The sequence below is a fragment of the Vulpes lagopus genome, chromosome 10, assembly GCF_018345385.1.
Source record: "Vulpes lagopus strain Blue_001 chromosome 10, ASM1834538v1, whole genome shotgun sequence".
NCBI lineage: Eukaryota > Metazoa > Chordata > Mammalia > Carnivora > Canidae > Vulpes > Vulpes lagopus.
This window is the reverse complement of record NC_054833.1, coordinates 40,919,159-40,936,298: the sequence shown is the minus strand read 5'-3', so window position 1 is coordinate 40,936,298 and position 17,140 is coordinate 40,919,159. Positions and strand designations below refer to the sequence as shown.

The window sequence follows — 17,140 nt, the reverse complement described above, 5'->3', positions numbered from 1 at the left end:
TCCTATCACCTTTTCAGACATATTTATCCCAGGCTTATAACTACAGTGACCAATGATCTACCTTCATCAACCCAGAGCAGAAGCTGGGACAGTAGCAGAGTCTCCAGAGAAAGTGAGGACCCAGGGATCGGGGCGGGAGGAACATGCACACTTCCCCAGAGGATAAGACTGGTCTCCCGTTAACCATTACCCCACTGCTTCTAAGGCAGTGTCTTTAAGGAGGCGGGACGAGACAGGGTAGGTGGGAGGGTCAGCTGGTTTTCATGAACCTTGTCCTTACCCTGAGCACTGGGTCACTGATCCAACTATGGAAGCAGCTACAGGTAGGAAGCCAGGAGAAACCCTCTGGTGGGGGCTTAGGGCAGTGTGAGGGGCAGGGTGGGAGGCAGAGGCTTCCGGACCAGGGTGTACTAGATGTCGAGGCTTGGAGTCTTGAGGCAAATAGACCCAAGTTAGGAGATGAGACGTGAGTGGATTTGTCTGTCTTCCTGGTCCACGCCCTGTTCTGATATGCTCAGATTTCTGTGCCAGGGACTAGGAGGGGAAGGGAAGAGAGAGGAAGAGAAGGTCCTTTTGGAGCAGAATGGAGAGGGCAAGTCCTGTGTGTGTGTGTGTGTTTGTGTGTGTGTCGGGGGGGGATCCCTAAGTCCTTTTAGTTAATGACCATCAGGAGGAGTTGGGGTAGGGAGAGAATGTATTCCTCCTCCCCTCATCCCTTCTTTGCACAGCAGGTCTTCGGGACACAGCCTCATTAACTCAGTGAGTGCCCTGCTGGGCAGGGTTGGGACAAGGGGCAAAGAGAATCCAAGGTGGGGAAGCTCCTCAGCTGCCAGGGGCACCTCAAGTAGAGGCTGGGACCAGAGTCCAGACGTCAACTTGCTCCTACCTGCGCCCCTCGCCTCCTTGCAGGAAGTTTGAGTTTAACGCCAAGTGGGGCATTGATAATCCTGTCCTCTCTCTGGCTGAAGACTACGACCCCTCGGGTAACCCCCTTGCCCTTTCCCCAAAGATACCACAGCTCTTCATGGCCTCCCATCTCCTTGGTAACCACTCCACTCTGCCTCCCTCCGATAACAGCTTTGGTGGGCAGTTAACTATGTGGAGGTAGGAGGGGGTTGGCTGTTTTTCTCTGTCCAAGCTACTCTGCCCACGTGGCATTTGGCCTCACTGCCCAAAGCCTAACTGGGTAGAAGGCTGCCCGGTGCCCGATCACAAAGGCAGATCTGCCAGGCCAAGGTGACCAGTGCTTGGGCCATGTCCCTGCTTTCCCTTCCCCTCTGCTGTTGCCCCCTGCCCCCTCTAGATCTCTGGAGCCTGGTGCGGCCTCGCTTCTGTCTGCTGAGCAAAGGGGAAGGCAGCAGTTTTGGCTTCCACCTGAAGCAGGAGCCGGGCGGGGCTGGGCCCGTGGTGTGCAGGGTAGAGCCAGGCACCCCTGCCCAGCACCAGGGCCTGCGGGAAGGTGACCGGATCCTGGGGGTGAACAACCATGTCGTGGAATGTGAAGACTATGCTGTGGTGAGGTGGGGCTGGGACTCCCTGTGGTCTAGGAGGACATCCTATCCCACCCTCAGGGAGAGGAGCCAGTTGGTCACCTCCCTGGACATGTGGGGGCTGTACCCCAGCCTCTCCCTCCTCCCCTTCCCAGGATTTAGGGCTATCCTGGTGGAAATGCTCGGGTGAAGGCATCCAGAGAGCTGGTTCTCAGAGTGAAACCCGGGAGGTTCCGGGGAGGGGAGCTGGCAAGAGGGGCTGGGCCCCCACCTCAACCCACATGTCCTCTGTTTAGGTGGTTCGCCGCATCCGTGCCAGCGGTCCTCGGGTGCTGCTCATGGTTTTGGCGCAGCATGTACACGACGTCGCTAGAGCTCAGCAGGGGACCAGTGCCCACCTCTGTCCTACTCTTGGCCCCGGGGTCCGGCCCCGACTGTGCCACATAGTGAAAGATGAGGGTGGCTTTGGCTTCAGTGTCACCCACAGTGAGCTTAGAGGCTCTGGGGGGCGGGGGAGGTCAAGAAGGGGACCTCAGCCCTGTCCTGGGGGCAGACGCAGACCAAAACTTGTTATTTTCGGCCTCCAGGTCATCACGGTCCTTTCTGGTTGGTGCTGAGTGCTGGAGGAGCTGCTGAGCGGGCAGGGGTGCCTCCGGGGGCCCGGCTGCTGGAAGTGAATGGGGTCAGTGTGGAGAAGCTCACTTACAACCAACTCAGCAGGAAGGTATGGCTGTCTGTTTCCCCATCCATCCTCATCCACCTGGACCAGGTGCCTTGCCTTAGGCAGCAGATTCCTTCCCATGGGCCTCATCTCCCAATCTGCCCTCCTTCCTTTTGCAGTTGGTTCTGGGCCCTTCTCTCCCCCACCCTTACAACCTCCTTCCTGGGGCTGCGAGGAGGGCCTGTCTCTGCCCTCCCTCCCCAGGGCTTGATGCTGACACCCTGCCCGGTCCCCACAGCTTTGCCAGAGTGGAGAGCAAGTGACCCTGCTGGTGGCAGGGCCAGAGGTGGAGGAACAGTGTCGCCAGCTGGGAATGCCCCTGGCTGCACCCTTGGCAGAGGGCTGGGCACTGCCCACCAAGCCCCGGTGTCTGCACCTAACAAAAGGGCCCAAGGGCTTTGGGTTCCTGCTTCGTGAGGATAAAGGTCTTGACGGTCGCCCTGGTGAGCCGGAGCTCCGGAGATGGGTAGGGGAGGTGTGTCTTGGGGTGGGCACGCATACAGGCCCTGGTGCACACAGGTGGTATCCCTGGCTGAACCCCAGCCCTGAGCTTTTTCCTACCTGCCACCCCCCCAACCCCGGGTCAGTGCCTCGGTGTGCCCACCGTGGCCTGGGCTGGTGCTGGGGTTAGCTGGGGGAGGAGGAACCATGAGGATGTTCCCCTCCCAGGACAGTTCCTGTGGGAAGTGGACCCAGGACTCCCCGCTGAGAAGGCCGGGATGCAGGCTGGGGACCGGCTGGTGGCTGTGGCTGGGGAAAGTGTGGAGGGCCTGGGCCACGAGGAGACGGTGTCCAGGATCCGGGCGCAGGGCTCATGCATCTCCCTCACGGTCGTCGACCCTAAGGCTGACCGCTTCTTCAGAATGGTGCGAGCACAGGGGCAGGGGCTGCGGCCCAGACAGGAACCGAGCAGGGCTCAGGGGAGGCGGAAGCAATAAGTCTGTTCTACCTGCCTCCTTCCAGGTTCGCTTGTCCCCACTTCTCTTCCTGGAGAGCACAGAGGCTCCTGCCTCTGCTCAGGAAGCCTGCTCGGCCTCTCCGGTCAAAACCAAGGAGCTACCTGTTGAAGACACGGCCCTGCCTCCTGTCCCAGATGGCTCCCGCCCCTGTCTCCTGTATCCGGGGCCTGACGGTGGCTATGGCTTCCGACTTGGCTGTGTGGCCAATGAAGCTCGCCTCTTCATCTCCCAGGTGACTTGGGTCCCATGGACCTTGGATCTTTCTGATTGTTTGCCTCCTGACAAGCCTTCATCTACCTCCCTCCCAAGGTCTTAGAATGTCCGGTGACTTTTCCATGGTATCCCATGTTCTGTAACTCCCCACCCCCACTTCACCACCAGGTGACTCTAGGAGGCTCAGCTGCCCAGGCAGGGCTGCAAATGGGAGATGTGATTCTGGAGGTGAATGGGTATGCCATGGGTGGACAGAATGATCTGGAAAAGCTTCAGCAGCTGGCTGAGGCTGAGCCACCCCTCTGCCTGAAGCTGGCGGCCAGGTCTTGCCAGGACTCGGAAGCCTGGAATCCCCCAGGGCCTGGAGAGGTAAGGAAAAAGAGACAGATGGACTGTGAGCAGCCAGGGAAGGATAGAGGGAATCAGAGAGGAGGGCTACAGGGTGGAGCAGTGTGGGGGATGCAGGCTGGGACTTGGGGCCATGGTAGGTGGGGACAGAAGGACCCATGGAACCAGCTGCTGATCCTGGGCATTATAGTACAGGTGGGGGCAGGGCAAAGGAACTCTTCTCATTCTTGAATGACCTTCTCTCTCTCTCTCTCTCTCTCTCTCTCTTTTTTAAAGATCTTATTTGTTTTTTGATATATATATAGAGAGAGAGCACAAGCAGGGGGAAGGGGCAGAGGAAGAGAGAGAAGCAGACTCCCCACTGAGCAGGGAGCCCGGCATGGGGCTCAATCCGAGGACCCTTAAGACCACGACCTGAGCTGAAGGCCAACACCCAACTGACTGAGCCACCCAAGTGCCACATTTTTTTTTTTTTTTTACACCTTCTCTCTCCTCTCTGTCCTCAGGACTGGGCTCTGGCGTCAGAGCTGCTGTAGCCTCTGCTTGGCACTCATCTGCCCAGTGGCTTTCCTGTCCTCACTCTCCTCACGATGGTAGGAGCTGAGAAGCTCCCTTTGAGCCAGAAGGGATGGCTCGAGGATTCTGGACACCTTCCATCACAGGATCGCCCAGGAGCTCCCTCCCTTCCCCTGGGCCCACCTTTCAAGAGACAGGCCTTAGGTAGGCCCACTGGAAGGCTTCTGCCCTCTGACTCCAGAGGACATCCTGTGGGAGTTTTTTGAGATGTGACCCCCGGATGAAGTTCTGCTATGAAATGAGTGGTGTGATTTTGTGATTTATAATAAATTATACCGTTTCCTGGCACAGAGTTCCTAAACCCTTGGAATTTCCCAAGCAGTAAGAGTGGTAAAGATGTCTTCTATTTATAACAAGCCCCTTACAACCACACTTAACTTTGTTAAGGAAGTGACTTTTGGAAAGCACCTAAGGATGAGGGGGCCCAGCTGCCAGGGGAACCAACCCTGTGATTCCAGGGTTGGCATTTTCAGCCCTGCCCCACCCCCATGCTGGTCCTCTTGGGAGGAGAGACGTGCTGGGGTTTAATTAATCACCAATGACTGGGCAGCTGGGTGGCTCAGTGGTTGAGCATCTTCCTTTGGCTCCGGTCATGCTCCCTGGGTCCTGGGATCAAGTCCCACATCAGACTCCCCACAGGGAGCCAGTTTCTCCCTCTGCCTGTGTCTCTGCCTCTCTCTCATGAATAAGTAAATGAAATCTTTAAAAAAACAAATCACCATGAGCCATGGCTTCATTGATCATGCTTCCAGAGTGAAGCCTCCATAAAATAACAAAAAGAGCTTGTGGTGGCCGAACAGGTGGAGGTGCTGGGAAGGTGGTACGCCTGAAGAGGGTCTGGGGCTTCCATGCTCCTGCCTCACCCTAGACATACTTGCCGGCTGTTCCTGAGCTGTGTCCTTCATAATAAACTGGTAAACTAGGGAGTAAACTGCTTCTCTGAGTTCTGTGAGCCACTCTAGCAAATGATGGAACCCAAGAAGGGGGTTGTGGGAACCTTTGTTTTTTGGTCAGTTGGTCAGAAGCACAGTGACAATCTGGACTTGACACTGGCAGTTGAAGTAGGGACTGGTCCCGTAAGCCTGTGGGATCCGGTGCTCTTTTCACATTAGTAGTGCCAGAATTGAATGAAATTATAAAATACCCAGCAGGGGTCCACAGAGCTGTTGAAGAATTGCTTGGTGTGGGGGACCCCTCCCCTGACATATATATGACCAGAAGTAAAGTTAGTATTGGGAATGTTGTAAAATAGAAGAGGAACACAGAGTGTTCCCTTTATAGGTGGGCTATGGGATTGGCTAGGATTGAAGCCATCTGGAACTTGCCTTAGGCATGACTCCTGGACTCCCCCCATATATTGCAAGAGTTTGGAGACCAGTTACACCTTCTCTCTGTCAGCACCTCAGGATTGTGGGGGCTGGTGCCTGGTCACTGCTGGTCTATTAAAGAAATGGCCTTGCCCCCACAAATCTGGCTACCCGTGTTGGTGCCAGGGAGGGGTGTGGGTAGTGGGAGTAGGGGATGGTGATTTGAAAGGACCCAAAGGGCCCAAGATTCAAGGCATGGGGCCCAGTTTCTCTAAGAGAGGAGTTGAGAGTTTGTCAAATGTCAAATTTCTATCCTCTCATTCAATCTTCAGAGTAATGGGTCCGCCAGAACCAACGTGCCCTCCAAGAGATATTTGTATCTGTCAAAAAGGTACAGACCACAGTTCTGTGGAGTTCTACATCAAGACAGCTTTATTGCTGGAGCCTCTGAGAGGCCCAGAGACTAGAAGCTTACAGCTTTATTTTATTTTATTATTTTATTTTTTAATTATTTATTTATTTATTCATGAGAGAGAGAGAGAGAGAGAGAGAGAGAGAGAGAGGCAGAGACACAGGCAGAGGGAGAAGCAGGCTCCATGCAGGGAGCCTGACATGGGACTTGATCCCGGGTTTCCAGGATCAGGCCCTGGGCTGAAGGCGGCACTAAACCGCTGAGCCACCTGGGCTGCCCCGAAGCTTACAGCTTTAGAGATCCAGGGGGTTGAGTCCAAATTGGTGGAGCTGCTCCTTGTACTTGGCGTGAAGTCTCAGCACAGCCCCATCCCACTGAGGCCTGACTGCTCTCAGCTTGGCTAAGAGTTGGTCCAGGTTGCCCTGTGGACACCAAGCTTCAGGCTCCAGGAAGGGAGAGAGGGTAGAGCAAGGGTTTCCCTGGGCTGGTCTGCGAGCTTTCCTCCTAGTGTCTTCTTCAGGTTCTTACTCTTACTAAGTAAGTGTGGTTGTGTGCCTTGGCTGTCTGCCCTCGGGACAGAGCAGGGTTCTCTGTGGAGATGCTTCTCCTTCCCCCTGGTCTTCCATTGATGACAATGATAGTATGAACTAGTTGGGGTTCAGGGGAATGGGGGAGTCCTAGCTACTGGGGTGGTAGGGCTTCCAGAGGTGGTGGTGCTTACATGTAAGATTTCCTCGTACTTGGCCTCCATGTCCGCCACATGGGCCCGAAGCTGAGCCAGAGTCTGGTCCCGCTCTCCGAGGGCCCGTTCAGCCTCTTGTTGTGCAGCCTCAGCTTCCCTCTGGCACGTCTCTGCAGGGCAGGGCGGAAGGAGGAAGGGGACTGGGTAGTGACATTCTACTTGTGAACAGAGTCTCCAAAGACACCTCAAAAGCAGAACTTGAATGGGATCATTCCAGACCCCCCCCCGCAGGATCATCAATTTTCCCATAGTTCGTATAAAGATCTGACGTATACCATTGAGGTACAGCAGAGAGAGCAGTAGGCTTGGGATGAGAAATGTGCGTCCAAAGTCTGGTTGTCACTTATTACCTGTGTAACTTTGGGCACATCTCTCTCTGAGACTCAGTTTCTTCATCTTTAAAGAGAGATTGATACAAACCTTACAGACTCATTGTGAGTTAAATGCGAGAGTGTATGGGAAAATACCTAGTATATACAGGAGGTGCTCCATAAATGCTGATCGAATTTAAATTTGAGATAAGGCAAGGATTATGAAAGGAATTCAGGGTCCGCATGGCAGATAAGCAACTCTTGGGTATCTGTAGCTAAGCTGAGGCTATTTTAGGGGCCCCTGGCTGACTCTTGGTCTCAGGGTCACGAGTTTGAGCCCCACATTGGGTGTGGCGCCTAGTAAAAAGAAAGAAAGAAAGAAAGAAAGAAACTGAGGCTATTTTAGGTTAAGGAAACTCTGAGGTCACAATTGTGAAAGATCTTATGTGTTGTGCTAAGATAGTTCAACTTTATCCTGTAACCAAGAGAGAAAGGAAAAACTTCCTGTCCTTTACATTTTTGCTTCTCTAAAAGGTTTATTCCTTGATTTAGCAAGTAATTATGTAGGGCTTGGCATGCCCAAGGCATTGAGGATACGAAAATAAATAAGTCAAATATCTTTTCTTAGTTTGCATTGTAAACATCAGCTAAGAGGGAATATGTTTTGAGACGCCTGGGTGGCTCAGCAGTTGAGCATCTACCTTTGGCCCAGGGTGTGATCCTGGAGTCCCGGGATTGAGTTCCACATCAGGCTCCCCATATAGTGACTGCCCCCCTCTCTCTGTGTCTCTCATGCATGAATAAATAAATAAAATCTTAAAAAAAAAAAAGAAGGAATATGTTTCTTTCATGACAGACATGGCAGTGGAGGGGAGGAAGATCCAGGTTTGGAGAGACCATCGAGAGAGGGAGACAGCGTGAGACTCTCAGGTTTCTTTAGTTCCACCTTTGAGATTTTGGCCATCTTGAGCCCTCTGCTGCAATCCTCCACGGTGAGAGAGTCAGTGGGGACAATGGTCCAAAAGCTTCGATTGCAGTCTTCTAGAGAAGGACCATTGTAAGTCCATCCCTGCAGGCTGGACCTTGTCAGTGCTCCTTGGAGAGAAAGGGCTTAGGGGGTGGGGAAGCCTACCCAGCTTCTTCCTAAGGCCCATCACTTCTTCCTCCTGCTGCCTCCTGTGGGTCTCCATTTCCTTCTGCAGGGCTCGGCACTGACGACACATCTCTGTGGTGAGGGCAGAAGGTGACCAGGGCCCCGGGTGGATGGAGTGGTGGAGAAAGAAAGGGAAGTTGTGGGGGGAAGGGGGGAAGGGCCTGCTTTGTCTGGTGGGGACAAGAGCATTAAGGTCTTCTCCGTTCCCATGATTCTGAGAAGCTTTCAGAGCCTGAATACCTGGAGAGAAGCTCAGAAATCACACCCCTCTCCCTCACCCAGCTCAGGACCTGGATTCCCAGCCTTTTTCCCCACTCACTCTCACTACATGAATGAGACAAAGGTCATGTAATTTTTTTGGTGATCCATATCACAGGAAGTGCTTTTTGTAATCCACAAAGCACATGGCATTGGGCATCCTGGAAGGTTCCTGCCTCTGGGTCCCAGAGGCCTTCCTTTGGTTCCTTCAAGCCCCTGCCTGATTCACACTGAGCCGGGAAGGTTGGCGCTAGTCAATAGCAGGTGGAAATCCTCGGTTCCCTTCTTTCCATCCTCTGGCTCCCTTGATTGTCCTTTTCCAGGTCCCTGCCCACCTGTCTGACTGACCACACACCTGCATAGATGGCCTTTCCCTCACTTCGGGCCTCCTCCAATTCAGCCTCCAGCATTTGCAGCCTCCACCTGAGCTGGTCTTCAGAGGCTTTGGCTCTGCGAGCCTCATCCCTCCGCAGAGCTGTGAAAAGTCTCAGAGCAGTGCTCACAACTGGCCGGGGTGGGGGTGGGGTGGGGTGGGCTAAACCAGGCCCCGTGGGATTGATGGACTCTGCCCACCTCTGGGAACCTGGTGGGAGATTCCCAGCCTCTCATTCTCTCTCTGAGTTGGTTGGTTGGTTTGTTCCCCCCTAGAATCCCATGAGCTCTTCATTGCTAAGAAGGAAAAACTTCACATTCTGCTTATAAAAATATAGGTAGGTATGCTCACCCACCTTTGCTGCCCACCCTTCCTCACAATGTCAATCTCTTATCTATCAGGGAATGAGGGAGAGGTCGGCTCAGCCTCCCACCATGGCTCCAACCCTACAAACCTCCAGCATGCAAAATCCCCCATTGCCCCATCTCTGTTGTCCCAGAGTTTGTACCCTTCTTACCCAAGTGGTCTTGGAGCAACTCCTTTTCCATCACTGCCAGCCTGTGTGCGTATTTGACCTCCACATCTGCCCTGGCAAGTTGGCAGAGCCTCAGTTTATCATGATCTCAGCCTTCCTCTCATCTCCCCATCCTCATTCCACACCCTGACCTTTCCTCCTGTCTCTCTGAGGACCTCTAAATGAGGGATCTCTGATGGCAGAGTCTTTTGAGTTCACCCCTGTGTCCCGGCTGCCCAGCAAAGTATACTCGGAATACGGGTGATGAGTATGTTAAGGAAGGCACAAAAAAAAAAAAAAAAAAAAAAGGAAGGCACAGAGCCAGAAGGGCGGCCACAGAGTGGATGCATGCTAATTCCCCCAATTTCCCAGCTCCATGGAACCCTGGCTGGGGGTGAGAGATGAAGGGGGAGGGATATGAAAGCTTCATCTTATCATTCAGAGGGTTGCATTCTCTCTGGAGCACCTCTGTTTGGTCTCTAAGCTAGAGCATGACTCACCAGCACCTGCATTCTCTTTCTTCTTCTGTGCCCCAGTTTTCTTCCTTTTTTCTTTGGTCTTAGGTGGCATCTCCTTGCTGTCCTGGGGAGGGAGAGGACTCATATTTAAGGCTAGACATAGGGCTGCTTTCCTGACCCTAGGCGTCCCAAGAGAGTTGGAGTTCTATCCTCTGAGTCTGTCTCTTATACTTTCCAGGAGCTTCCATTCTTGGTCTCCTTGGAACCTTAGTCAAGGCTGGGGTGTGGGGAGGGTGGAGCTGTTTCTTTCTACCTATCAGGTTCTGTGGGCAGAAACCATTCCTCTCAATCCTCTTTTGGAGAAAATCAATCTCCCAGTACTTGTCCCTTTCCTCTTCCCATCATCCTTACCCTGCTTCTTCCTACCTGGAGGACCCTCTCGGGCCTCTGTTGTGTCTCCCTGCGGGGTGACTGGCTCGCAGGGAGGGGCACAGAGAAAACCCAACCTCGTCAGAGCCCAAGGAGGAGCCTGGGTTCTGGGAACCAATCCAGGGTGACAAAGATCCTTCGAGGGCGGGCCTGAGAACCGCAGGGTTGAGTTTCTGGAGACTGAAGGTTGTCCAGGTAACTGGGAAACATGGAGCTCATAGAAGGGTGGTATGTGCCAAGCACAAAGCTTAAGACAGCAAGGTTCTTAGGGGTGGGGGTGAATGGGTGACGGGCACTGAGGGGGGCACTTGACGGGATGAGCACTGGGTGTTATTCTGTATGTTGGCAAATTGAACACCAATAAAAAATTTATTATTAAAAAAAAAAAAACCAGCAAGGTTCTGGAGAGTTCACTCTCTCCTATCCGTAAATCCTCAGTGTAGTTGGAGGGGAAAGGGCTTCAGAGCTGGTTAGCCATGCTTCATTTCCATGTAGCACTGCCTGAAGTCTGGAGACTGAGAAGTTACAGATTTCCATATCTGATACGATGCTGTCACAGGAAAATGCTGAAACAGGAAAAGAGCTGACAGTAGCCATCTTGGGCGATTTACATCACTAGGGCTCATGAGCAAGTGCCATTATTAGGCCTCAGGGAGGTATTCTAGAGTGTGTGAGCGAAAGAAATGCAGGAGAAGGCAGCTGAGAGAGTTTCTCAGTTTAGAGAGAGGAGACACAGAGGAGAGGTGGACCCACAGACTCCAGGGTGCTGACATAAAGTGCTGCAGATGTAGAAGAAAGGGTAGTAGTTGGAGACAAGAGCCATGAGTTCTAGTCCTCCCTCCGGTTATGTAAACTTGGGTCAGTTGTTTAATTTTGCTCAACCTCAGTTTCGTAGTCTTTATTATATATATTTTAAAGATTTTATTTATTTATTCATGAGAGACATGCAGAGCGAGGCAGAGACATAGGCAGAGGGAGAAGCAGGCTCCCTGTGGGGAGCCCCATGCAGGACTCGATTCCAGGACCCCAGGATCACGCCCTGAGCCAAAGGCAGACACTCAACCACTGAGCCACCCAGGTACCCCTTAGTTTCCTGGTCTTTAAGCCTTTGATTTGGTAAATCCTAAAAGGGCTGGGTTTTAACTCGGTATTCACAGGGCCATCTTCCCTTGCGGGGACTTAATTTATTGCCTCTCTTCCTCTATTCCCTTCTGTGGCTGGTTTTCAGTCAGGTGCTGGGAAACTCCTTTGCTAGGCTTCCTGTAGAATTGAGTTGGTAGGGGCTCCCTCTAGCGGACTTGCTTGACCTCAGGAGTCTCCTCAATTTTTCTACTTAAATTATTGGGCCATGTTGGGAGTGCCTCTCTCTAGCGGATACTTCCTAGCCTCTTGCTGGGGCATGAGTGGTTGGAAAAAACGATTTTGGGGAAGGGAGTACGATGGGTGACTTGTCCTTGTCAGGCAATCCCCAACCCTCTCTCCTCCAGCCCTGTGTTAGTTATTCTGGAGCTTTTTCATTTGTCTGCTGCCTGGATCTCTGGGCACCATACACTTGCTAGAATGAAAACAGCAAAAAACATCAGGGATTTTTCCTTTGTGGATCAAGGAACCTGCAGATTCTCTTGATATTTCTCTCAATCTCTGTCCCCCTCAACATTTTTGGTCAATTGCCTATCCTCAGGAGCAGATCTGAAGAAATAGCTTTGCGATCTGGGTTTTAAAAATCCTTTCCCTGGGGAGTGGAGAGATTCAGATGGGGCTGATTTATGCTTATTTGTCACCTTGGTGGCTGCTGGGTACTTCTCTGATGCTTGAGAGATTTTACAGAGTATAGAGAAGAACCAGGCTTGCCTTTTCTGGGGCTTATAGTTCCCGTAACGTAGGGTCAGATAACTTTGTTCACAACTCCCAAATCTGGAGAATACTTTTCTTCTCATCTTGAAGTGTGTTTCATTTATTCTCCCCTCAGAACCCTTTCCTCTGCATAGGAATGCAGGAGAGGTTCCCACCCCAGTCCTCTCCTCATCTAGAAGCCTGTTTGGGGTCACTTTTCAGGGAATGATTGGTTTCTGCATTGTGCTGATGCATGCGATGACATTTTGAGGACAGAGTTTACAGAATACAAACAACATATCACGCCTCAGAAGAGGATTTACTTTTCAAATATGTTCAGTCAACCGACTTTCAGGTGCAGAATGAGGATGTGGTTTGGGTGAAGGTGAAATGGAAGAAGAAAAGTGCCCCATGTCACATGATGTGATGATACAAACTGAGCCAGATCTAGAATGACCCAAGAATGCGAATGACATTGTGATCAACAATCCAATCCCCATACTCACTATGCTTTGAAAACAAGCCAAGTAAAAATTGTGGTGGTTGGGGGGAAGGTCAATCTTTCCTTCTTTTTTCATTAACTTCAGATTAGAAGTGAAAAATAAGAAAGATCATCTCAGCAGAACTCTGTCTTACTTTGAATAGGATTCCATCTGGGAGTTTTGAAGAGATATAGAGGAGAGAACTGTCACTCCCTCTGCTTTATTCAAATGCAAGAGAGAGTTTATTTGTATATTTAAAGAAATGTGGCTTTAAAAAAAAATTTGATAGGGCGCCTGGGTGGCACAGTCAGTTAGGCATCTGACTCCTGATTTGGGCTCAAGTCCTCATCTCAGGGTGGTGAGATTGAGCCTCTCCTTGGATCATGAGCTCAGTGCAGATGGAGTTTGTGGGAGATTCTCTGCCCCTCCCTCCACTTGCTCCACTTGTGTGTGCCATGCACATTCTCTCTCTCTCTCTCTCTCTCAAATAAATAAATCTTTTTTTTTAAATGTATATATTTTTAAATTTGTTTATGATAGTCACACACAGAGAGAGAGAGGCAGAGACACAGGCAGAGGGAGAAGCAGGCTCCATGCACCAGGAGCCCGACGTGGGATTCGATCCTGGATCTCCAGGATCGCGCCCTGGGCCAAAGGCAGGCGTCAAACCGCTGCGCCACCCAGGGATCCCCTCAAATAAATAAATCTTAAAAAGTATGTATTTTTTTCTTTTTTGAGAGGAGGGAAGGGAAGAGAGGGAATCTTTTTTTTTTTAAAAGATTTATTTATTTATTTATTCATGAGAAACACAGAGAGGCAGAGACACAGGCAGAGGGAGAAGCAGGCTCCATGCAGGGAGCCTGATGTGGGACTCGATCCTGGGTCCCCAGGATCATGCCCTGGGCTAAAGGCAGACGCTAAGCCACTGAGCCACCCAGGGATCCCAAAGAGAGGGAATCTTAATTTTTTTTTTTTTTTTTTTTTTATGATAGTCACACACACAGGGAGAGAGGCAGAGACACAGACAGAGAGAGAAGCAGGCTCCATGCACTGGGAGCCCGACGTGGGATTCGATCCCGGGTCTCCAGGATCGTGCCCTGGGCCAAAGGTAGGCGCCAAACCGCTGCGCCATCCAGGGATCCCCCTTTTTTTTTTTTTTTTTTAAGAGAGGGGATCTTAAGCAGTCTCCATACCCAGTGCAAGCCCAATACAGGGCTTGACCTCACGACTCTGACATCATGACCTGAGCTGAAATCCAGAGTCCAGGGCTTAACCGACTGAGTCACCCAGGCGCCACCAGAGATACGGCTTCTGCAAGCAGAAACAAAGTACAAATTATACAGTTACACTCTATCCAGGTGGTGCCGAAGATAATACAAATTGGAAGCCTTAAACGAAGCCAGAGATGTGTAGATGAACCAGATGAACTCATATAGGCCCAAGGGTTAATTTCTTACCTGTTACTCCAGTAAATCTAGCATTTGATGATGAGGGGGAAAAATACCCTGTGTACCTACAACGTGTTAGGTACCCCAGAAGACCAAAGTCAATGAAACAGCATAGCATAAATAAATGAGGTACCTGTGAGAATGAACAGTTAGTGAAATTTATTTTTATTACTATTTTAAAAAATTATTTATTTATTCATGAGAGACAGAGAGAGAGGCAAAAACATAGGCAGAGGGAGAAGCAGGCTTCCTGTGGGAAGCCTGAAGCAGGACTCCATCCCAGGACCCCGGCACCATGAGCCAAAGGCAGATGCTCAACCACTGAGCCACCCAAGTGCCCCCAGCCTTGCCTAGATTTTCCTTTGGGAGATTTCTTCTCTCTCTTTTTTATTTAAAAAAAAAATTTTTTTTTTAAAATTTATTTTATGATAGTCACAGAGAGAGAGAGAGAGTGGCAGAGACATAGGCAGAAGCAGGCTCCACGCACCGGGAGCCCGACATGGGACTCGATCCCAGGTCTCCAGGATCACACCCTGGGCCAAAGGCAGGCGCCAAACCGCTGCGCCACCCAGGGATCCCTCTCTCTTTCTTTTTAAAAGATTTCTTCTCTTTCTAGGCAGGAACTGATAAAAGGAAATTCTGATAGTAAACGATAATGTTGACTCCATAATCAATCTTAGATAAAGGCCATTGAATTTCAAAGCAAGGATGTCTGGCTTATGAGTCCTTGAGTTCAGAGAGATTTTTCTCCCCCCTATGACAGGAGCACATGATACACTTAATTCCTTAATCAGTTAAGGGCTTTGTGGAAGACCCAGGTAGGGGATCTAAGACAGAATTGAGCATTTAACAGACAGGCTAGAGCCTGCAAGCTCCCAAAGAGGAGGCTCAGAATTAGCAAATCAGGGCAGGGCACTTCCTTCTTTTGGAAGAAAAGTTCCCTTTTTTTTTTCAGAGTTTTTCCAACATAACTTTTTAGATTAGAGAAGTGGAAATGACTGGGAACTGCATTTCTGTTCCACTCGGGGAGTGAGTCCTCCCCTGGCCTGGGCCGGCAGCTGCCTTCGGCCGCTGCGGTCAAGGCCTGGCGCTGGCGGAGCTGACCTGTGGGGCAACGCACGCAGCCCAACGCGCTGAGCCCGGGAACCTTAAGCACATACTCAATTCCCAGAAAAGGAACTAGTGTTCAGAAGCCAAAAATGGGGGAAGTGTTTTGTTTTCAGAAGGTCAAGGGCCCTGGAAGACGAGCTTGCGGGCTGAGCGTCTCACGCCTTTCTGGGGAGTAACCAGGCTTGAACCATCTGTCACATTCCCGACTTCGTGAGTTCACAGCACCAAGGGGCGGGGAAAAGAACTTCCGTTTCTCTCCCACAATGTGGAGACGCCAATGACTTTGAGCTGGATTTCCTCATCCGTCAGGTAAGGGGGAAAAAAGACCGGACGTTCGGGGTCTTTCCTACCGCCACCTGCCTTCAGGTCAATTTTCCAGTGACCCCTGCAAGGAGCGCCAACCCTTCAGCCCACAAGGAACATGGAGGGCTCGGCTTCCGTCCAGTGCGCAGACTCCACGCAGACCCCGCCCCCTTCCGTGCCCGGCTTCTCCGGCAGAGGGCGCAGGCGCAGAGGCTCCGCCAGGGCCCGCCCCCGGGGGGGGCAGGGGAGGGGTGGGCGGCGCGGAAACTTGGCGGCGGCTTTCCGGGAGCTGTGGTCGGGAGGGGGTGGCGCAGGAGCGGTCGCTGGCCAGTCGGGACCAGGCCGCCGGCGTCCCCGAGCCCCGCGCGCTCCCGACGCCGCCCACTCCCCTCCCCGCGGCCGCCCCTCCCTCCGCCCGGACAGCCGGCGGCGGCGGCGGCGGCGGCGGCGGCCGGGAGAGGCCCCTCCTTCACGCCCTCCTTCTTCCCCTCGCTCGCAGCCGAGCGGAGCCGGCGGACGCGGCAGGGCCCCCCAGCCTCCCCGGGCCATGGCCGGCAACGTGAAAAAGAGCTCCGGGGCCGGGGGCGGCGGCGGCTCCGGGGGCTCGGGCGGCCTCATCGGGCTCATGAAGGACGCCTTCCAGCCGCACCACCACCACCACCACCTCAGCCCCCACCCGCCCGGCACCGTGGACAAGAAGATGGTGGAGAAGTGCTGGAAGCTCATGGACAAGGTGAAAGGCCCGCCCGGGACCCGCGGGCGCAGGGGTGGGCGTGGGCGGAGGGGCCGAGCGAGGGAGGGCAGGGACCCGGGGGAGGCGGGGGGGGCCGGCGGGGTGGGGGCGGGGGTGGGGACGGCGGCGGGGGACGTTGCGGTGCTGCGCTCGGGGTGGCGAGACAAAGATGGGGCGGGGGCGGGGGTGGGGCGGAGGTTAACTGGAAGCCACCGGGCGGAAGTGGGATGGGGTGCGGGGTCTGGGGCTCGGCGGGGTCTGGGGATGTGGGTCGCGAAATTGGCCCCTTGGAGGGGGGGCAGGGCGTAAGGTACCGGCCGGGGCTGTCCGCGCGCTGGGGAGTCGCGTTCCGACCCGGGCGTTAACGGTGACGGGCTCTGCCCCGGAGCCCCGGGGTCGGGACAGCTCTGCAGGCTGGCTGCGTTCGCGGCGAGCTCAGAGGGTTTTCTCGTTAAGATGTACCAGCACCGAGATAAAAGAAATGGGGATGTTTAAATGGGCCGAGGAAGGAACTTTCCTCCGCATGTAGCGCCGGGGCGAGTTTTTTTTTTTTTTTTTTTGAATCCTCCAAAACGTTGGATGCGATCCATTCCCGGTGCTGAGATTAAACCACAAGTTCTGGTTTAGAACCATTATCTTCGGAAAGATGCATTAACGGAGCCTGCTGAGCAGCAGATTCTGACTGCTTCCAGAACTTCCTCCTCAACGCTGCCTTTAGGCTGGGCTCTACTTTTTTTTTTTTTTTTTCGTGGCCGACCTGACTCCTCGTTGCAGGACGCGGCTTGCAGCTTGTTGAGTGCTCTGCTTTGATTACCTTTTTTAAAGCAAGTGTGGGGGAAAAAAATGCCGCTTTTATATTTAGCCGTGAAGTTTGACATTTGGGAGAATTTTCTTTTCTTTACGGCGTCTGTATAATGAAATATGGTAGTCCAGAGTACTTACCAGTGTTTAAGCATTTCCAGAGAGT

The 17,140-nt window shown here is 52.6% G+C and overlaps 3 protein-coding genes across 5 annotated transcripts in view; 2 read left to right on the top strand and 1 right to left on the bottom strand.

Annotated features, from left to right (window-relative positions):
- Window positions 1-144: 144 nt before the first annotated feature.
- Window positions 145-4,595, top strand: PDZD3 (PDZ domain containing 3). 2 transcript variants are annotated; one of them, XM_041771401.1, is made up of 11 exons: window positions 145-323; window positions 732-759; window positions 910-983; window positions 1,304-1,515; window positions 1,787-1,976; window positions 2,078-2,214; window positions 2,450-2,654; window positions 2,881-3,077; window positions 3,175-3,402; window positions 3,552-3,752; window positions 4,238-4,595. In XM_041771401.1, exons 1-11 carry the CDS (start codon window positions 308-310, stop codon window positions 4,265-4,267), a joined length of 1,518 nt encoding a protein of 505 aa, XP_041627335.1. In that variant the 5' UTR covers window positions 145-307; the 3' UTR covers window positions 4,268-4,595. The 2 variants fall into 2 exon arrangements, with proteins under 2 accessions (XP_041627335.1, XP_041627334.1); XM_041771400.1 differs by having other exon boundaries at window positions 729-759.
- Window positions 4,596-4,717: 122 nt separating this feature from the next.
- CCDC153 (coiled-coil domain containing 153) lies at window positions 4,718-9,947 on the bottom strand. The gene is made up of 6 exons (XM_041771402.1): window positions 9,878-9,947; window positions 9,381-9,446; window positions 8,846-8,965; window positions 8,212-8,304; window positions 6,748-6,878; window positions 4,718-6,448 (listed from the first exon to the last, which is right to left on the bottom strand). The coding sequence occupies exons 1-6, from the start codon at window positions 9,945-9,947 to the stop codon at window positions 6,320-6,322; spliced, it is 609 nt and encodes a 202-aa protein (XP_041627336.1). The 3' UTR covers window positions 4,718-6,319.
- Window positions 9,948-15,029: 5,082 nt separating this feature from the next.
- Window positions 15,030-17,140, top strand: part of CBL (Cbl proto-oncogene) — a 79,342-nt gene continuing 77,231 nt past the window's right edge. Inside the window, exons 1-2 of one of the 2 annotated variants that reach the window (XM_041770225.1) lie at window positions 15,030-15,446; window positions 15,940-16,173. In XM_041770225.1, the coding sequence (XP_041626159.1) occupies window positions 15,988-16,173 (186 nt within the window). In that variant the 5' untranslated portion in view covers window positions 15,030-15,446; window positions 15,940-15,987. Of the gene's footprint in view, window positions 15,447-15,505; window positions 16,174-17,140 lie in introns of those variants that run through there. The other variant, XM_041770224.1, reaches the window with a different exon arrangement.